Genomic DNA, 6603 nt, shown 5'->3' with positions numbered 1-6603 from the left:
CATGACATTCTATGATGGCAAATATTTATTCGTTGGTGGGGAAGTCTCGGATGTACAATATTGGTAACAATTATTATAAATACAAAACAATGTTCTTTGGAGGGCTTTATGCTCCTTTGTAAACATAGTAAATAATGAAGTTTAATTCCAGAATTTCATAAGCTGACTTGATGTAACGTGATGAGCTCATTACTTTCTCCTAATTTCAATTTGTTCGGACTCGATTTTTATGTAATTTTACTTTTTAAGCTTAATGGTAAGCGTGAGATTTATTTAAGAATTTAACACGCGGTAAACAAAAGTGCTGACTACTTGGATGCAGCCAATTCGAGTTTCTTGTGTGTTTATAGAATACGTATCTGAATTTGATCACCTGCACAGAAATCCACTTTATATAGCAGGAGATGTATTGATTCTTTTTTTTTTCCCTCAGGTTGGATCAACTGCATATTGTCTTCGAAATTTTGGATCCCCCTATCACGGCTGACTTTCGGTATCTATCTCTGTCACTGGCTTGTGATAACTACCTTCATGGGAACCATAAGAGAAACAATAACTTTGCAACACCAGATCATTGTAAGTCAGCTCATTTTACTGCACATTTAAACCATTTTAAAATCTTGGTTATTATATTTCGTGTTTGTTCTGGAATCATTTTTGTTGTAATAAATATAAGTTAAATTTGCGATTAGTAAATGTATACCATATTGTTTAGTAGCATTTAAAAATCTCAGGAATTTAATAACAGGGGATACTGCGGCGTCATTAGGAACACTTTTCGACCTCCTACTTATCGTCCAGCATCAACTTTCAAATGATGCGAATCTCAAACTTGGCGATTCCAAATTTGGAATGAGTTCAGTAGTTAAAAGCAGTTCATTGCTAGCTCTAATATTCCACTAAGAATTTATGGGACAGTGAAATCTGGCAATTTTTTTCTGAAGCTGTGGATATTTGTGGCTGCATTATTACCCATTCATTCCTTGTTGGAGGAAGGAATGGGCAGTGTGACAGATGCGCAGAACCGCAACATTGACCCATCGTTTCGCGCTTAAAAGTTCTCTTTGTTCATTTTCTGTTATCAATCTAGAGCCATTCCTCATTTCATTAAAATCGGATTAATATAAATCTACTGGAAATTATGTCTTTGTGCGTACGTCCACATATAATGGATTCATTCAATGAATTTTCATGAAAAGCCCAATAGCGGCCCACTTACCTGCGTTAAATTTACGCTAAAAGGCAGCTAATTTCATTGAGCTTTCCCAAATTTCATTAAAATCACACAAATAGGAATCCGGCAGTTATTTTATTTATTACTATATTTTTTTCATACAGATAACGTAGGTTATTCACATACCGCACATTGTAACTGAAGCACTGGATACTGTTTGTTGCTATGTGCTAGTTGGGGAAATGAACTGGCAGTGTGGCAGATGTGTATAAAAGTCGTATTAAATTATTCTTAATCTCCCACTAAGAATAATTTAATGGGATCAGTCCATTCTGCAGAAGACTTGGTAGCAGACTCAGAAGCCTCTTTCAGCATATCATTAGACATTTGAGATCCTGTAGCACCGCCAGTTCGATTTAGCTGTTGGGCATCAACACATTTCTTCATAGATTCAGCTAGTTCTAACAGTGCAATTTTAATTTCAAGGCATCTCACTCCTTACATTCGGTTCACAGAATTGAAGCATTTGCAGCTGGGGAAAGTGCTGGCTCATACATTAGCCATCGAATGCAAGCAAAGTGTTGCATAGTTGTCTTCCAGGGAACTCAAGTTTATCCTATAAAACTAAATAACTACCCATGAAATAAAGTTATAAACACTATATACTGGTATCTCATGACCTTAGTTGTTCTGCACTGGTCCAAAATAACTGACCTGTTCTGCTCCAAAACCCAATTCTTAAAAACCTGTGACTCTAATCAGATCAGGTTTCCGTTGAGATATATAACAGACTATTCTGAGGTACGCCACATGCGGAAATCAACTTACAGGCAGCATATATATTTAAAGTAGTTTTTTTTTTTTGAATTTGCAAATTTTTGGCTACATCTCGCAGCTCTTGTCTAGTTGAGAAGGCTTGTATTCATCATCATCAGCCATTTTCAATCCACTGCAGGATGAAGCCCTCTCCAGCAACTTTCCAGTTCCCTTCTGTTTTGTGCAATGGCCATCCATGTGCTACCCATGAAGACTTGGATTAATAGATATCAAACCTGAGGCATAACTTGATTTCTTTTGCAGCTGCCAATTATTTGTTACTTAAATGGTGCCGGTTAGAATTATAAACAGTGAAAGAACTTTGAATTTGCATTAAAGCTTTTCAATTATAATTTTAAAGTAAACCTTAATAAACTTTATTTCAGTTCAAAACGGCTTTCTCTCTTTTCGTTTAACGCAATTTAAAAACACGGTGGGACTTTTCAAACAATCCTCGAATATTATAATTGTCAAAAATAATATTTAAGGCTGTTTCTGTTTCTTTTTGCAGGTTTGGATGTTTGTTGGACATTTCGTTATTAGTATTGCTGTTGCTTATGTCTTCGGCATGTTAGTAGAGACGCCATTTATGTCCTTAGAGAAAGTCATATTGACACCAACGTCCAGTGCGAAAAGCAGTCAGAAGGAAACCAATGGCTGTTCATCAAAAGGACATTCAAACAAAAAGAAAATTGGGATTAGCATTATCTCTGTGAATGATATTAGTCCGGTAAAGCCAGAAAAATACAGTTTGAATGAAAGTCTATCCATCTAAAGAACAGAAAATAGACACGTAAACAATCATCATTGTCAGTTACGATTCACCCTTCAGCTATTGAAAATAGTTCAATCTCGTTTTAAAATTGCTTCAATATTTTAACGGTTATCATAACAATATTAAGTGCACCGACTTGTTTTCAGCATTTATCCTTCGTTCAGTTAATATTTTACTAGAAACTCTGGTATCAGAAAATTCAGTAATGAGATTTCACCCCGAATTGATACTGCGGAGTGATTCAGAATTCATGCAATCCGAATTGTAAGTGTTAATTTATGACTAATAATATCATGGAATTTGATCTAACTGGTAGATTAGCACTAATCGTCCAGATGTCCAACAGTTGTTATATGTTGGCACTTATCATGAAGGTTGTTTTCCCAGGCAGAATTCATTCACTTATATTCATAAGTGAATATTCGCGATTCCCGGATCTTTTATCCTATGGACTACTTAAAAGGAGTGGTGCTGCATACATTGGCAATTTTCACGTATTGGAACGATTAAAATGGGCATCGAATCGGAAATTTCAACGATAACTGACAAGTCTCTTCAAGAACGATAAAAGTTTGTTCTTCCTTTGGCAAGGAGGAAAGGCTTCATTTATTGCAAGATCCGCTGTAATTATGTTTATAATAATTGAAACAATTAAATTTTATAACCACCTATATTTATTTGCGGTTTTATTTCCATTATTATATGCTGCGGGTTGCATGTCACTTGAATCATACTGTTCATAAAACGTTTGCGTCACCTTAGATTTGAAAAATGCAACATTTAAATTTAGTCTGTAGTTTGCCTCCGTGATCTCAAGGAAATCAAGATAAGAGAATTTCGGTGATGCATTTTTTTCAGAAACTGTATCTGCCCGTAAATACCTCGATTTACAGTTCAACAGTTTTTATAAAATGATTTTGTGGAAACAATCATCTCCCTTTGCTCAAATGAACCCTTGATCGCGTTTCTTGAATTAAGCCCACCTAATCCGACCATACATTTCCGTCCTTAGCCCGTGTTCCCCCATCAGTGTTGGATGGCTGCATGGAAAATGTCGAATCCGCCATTGTTGGCAGGTGCTGAGGAGCCAGGTTTGATGCTTGTACATCTTCATGTGATGAATTTTTGGTGTGGTAGACGTTGGAGAATTTTGTGCATAAGAATAGTAGATTATTTGATTTGAGAGGCGTAAAGTGGCTTAGGTTTTAGAGTCCAACAGGCTTTAGTGCAACTGACTCCATAATGTAAAAATGAGAAGAAATGCCTTCTAGTATTTTAAGGAGACGTCAGTGATGGGCCACCAAAAGCTGACAGTGTGTTTTTGGGAATTATATTTCCATATAAATTAAGATGTTACAATGGACAGACTTCCTACAGGCGATTCGGTAGACCTCTTTTTCTCACGAATTTTTGTCAGCAATATGCCCACAATTCGTGAGAATTGTGGGCATATTGCTGACTGCCTACGTAAATAGTGGGTTTCTTAGACCAAAATTCCTTCATGTGAAGGAGTGGAATTGGAGTGTGAATGCGTCGCAGAATAGCTAATGACTTTGATCAGCCTATTGAAATTCTCTACACTATAAAAAACACGGAGAAAAGAAACAAAACATTAATACAATCGTGTTTAGCAATCATATGGGCTTGGTCCACGGAAAGAGCGTGTGCTAGTTCACTCTTTATCTGACCAATCGGCAATCAAAAGATGTCCATGATTTTCGACTCCTAAAGTAACAGCCGATCTCTCTATGGAACCTTGTCATCCTTCTGCCATGCACACAGTATATTAATTATGTATTAATGAAATTGCAGGCTATTTTCATACGTGAATAAACAATTTGGAGGGGTATTCTGTAAGGTGATCCATTTCTAAAAATGGGCATATTTCAGAGTTCATCTACTTGTAATTTCCTCTAAATATGTACACCATCCTACAATATGCATTGAGACACTAATTGAAAAAAAAATCTTGTTAGGATTTTTTTTAATATCAAGCATGACGGCTGATTTTGAGTGATATTAATAATTCTCTGGTGAATAATTAATTTTTGTTATACGGAGAATGGAATTTTATTCCACATCCTCAAATAAGAATGTGACTAGATCTTTGCTGAGACCTATTGTTCCGATTTTCAATGGTTCTAAAACATCCCAAGATAGTCAATTAAATTCAGATCTAGTTGCTCTAATGACAAGTTGACATTCTCCATAGGCTCTGGGGATCGTGAATATTTGTCTATTTGGCTGACTTGCTGTCACGTTACACTCAAGTTTCCATTGTGTTGCATGTTTCCAGCAATTGAATTTTGGTTTCTCGCTGTTTCTGGAGAATGATAGACATAAGCAGCTAAGTGACCAGTCTCTTGTAAAAGGGGTCTACGCGTTTTCCTCGTTCCATTCTGTTCCTTTTAAAGTATGCTTTCATATCTTATTTTTAATTGGTACTGTCATCTACCCGTTGTATGATCTTTGAATTAATCATTCTTTTCAGGGGTGGTGTCCAGTACATTTGAGGACAGTGTCAGGTTTATATTATACAAGTCTATATCATATCGGTGTAGATACACCATAGTTTACCTGGCGCCTCCGTAGCCAGGTGGGAAGGAGCAGCAGCAGTGCGTAGCACACGCTTCTTGATTAGACCGGGGTTCGAGCCCGTCACCATTAAATACGGAGGATGCGGAAAAGTCAGGGAATGACCACCGCATATTCCCGGAGCAATATGGCCTTAGTTGCTAATGCTCCTAAAAACCAAATAAACAAACAAACCATAGTTTACCCATAAATTAAACTACTTACGTAGTGTGAAGGCATCATTTTTAATTGTATCTCATATTGTGGTTACCGTCACAACGAGATACCATGTAGCACTACTTTGAATAAATAACGCTTCTCCAAAAAAGAAGACTACTGCTATTTATTCTCAATGGATACCACCACGCTATTTATTCTCAATGGTCACCGTTTGAAATATGGTATGGGATAAAGATCTGTTATCCTCATATTATCCTTATTAGAATTAGAAAAGTAGTAGGAGAGGTAGAGGAAGGAAATGCCGCAGAAGGAAGAAAGGGATAGTCACTCCTTCAACGCATACTACTCAAAAGCTCAAATTCCTCGAATAGGCAACGCCTCCCCAGTTGAGAAGATTGTTGTTACCTATTCTCCGAAACTCGGTGGCCATCAGTCCCCCCAGACAGCACCGTTTCAAAGCTTGTTGGCTTCTCTTCGGTGGGTGGGCAGATACCCTGATAATGCGAACATGCCATCACAGTTGCGAAGTGGTTCCACAATATGAGAGATGCCAAATGGTGTACAGAAAGACGAAGATTCAATGTGCACGGCATAATATAAACCCATATCATATTATGCCTTGCGCATTGAATCTTCATTATACCAGTCTAAAATTGTCTGGAAAAGCTTCAGTTCTCTAAGAAACTATGAAGCAAGAGAATAGCTTCTATATTTTATACGATACTTTCCTCCTTTCGAACCTTAAGGTTTGCTGCACTTGGAAGAAACATTGAAATAGTTGAGGTATTAAGAGAATTAAAAGAAGCTCCGAATCTCGCGAAAAAATTGCACGTTCTGAAAGTTCTGTACTGCTAAACAGTTAATTCTCTTAATTTCATTTCTTCCAAATATATCACACCTTACGGTTCAAGTCTATTATTATTTATAGAAGTGATAGCTGATTCTGTACCTTTTTTTTAAAATTATGAAACCCAACTCTCGTGGGTAGCAGAGTTGTGCTAGATTTTTTTTTTTTTTTTTTCATACTTTAAAAAAAAAAAAAAACTCATGTCTTCTCGCAAAAGTATCCTTGTTAGTCGATCTT

General features: G+C 36.7%; 1 protein-coding gene across 1 annotated transcript; it reads left to right on the top strand.

Moving 5' to 3' along the window:
* Positions 1–438: 438 nt before the first annotated feature.
* Positions 439–3398, top strand: LOC150087013 (uncharacterized). The gene is made up of 2 exons (XM_090371745.1): positions 439–576; positions 2502–3398. Exons 1-2 carry the CDS (start codon positions 532–534, stop codon positions 2763–2765), a joined length of 309 nt encoding a protein of 102 aa, XP_090227871.1. The 5' UTR covers positions 439–531; the 3' UTR covers positions 2766–3398.
* Positions 3399–6603: the final 3205 nt, after the last annotated feature.

Source organism: Mastigoproctus giganteus, chromosome 4, assembly GCF_048544385.1.
Source record: "Mastigoproctus giganteus isolate SK-2022 chromosome 4, ASM4854438v1, whole genome shotgun sequence".
Lineage (NCBI taxonomy): Eukaryota > Metazoa > Arthropoda > Arachnida > Uropygi > Thelyphonidae > Mastigoproctus > Mastigoproctus giganteus.
The sequence above is the reverse complement of the archived record's forward strand: the minus strand, read 5'-3'. Positions and strand labels throughout refer to the sequence as shown.

What these genes read in the sequence shown, in the direction of transcription:
- LOC150087013 (XM_090371745.1), top strand. Translation starts at nt 532, where the DNA reads ATGGGAACCATAAGAGAAACAATAACTTTGCAACACCAGATCATT. An exon ending in CTTTGCAACACCAGATCATT is followed by an intron (nt 577 to 2,501) that starts GTAAGTCAGCTC and finishes TTCTTTTTGCAG; the next exon opens with GTTTGGATGTTTGTTGGACA.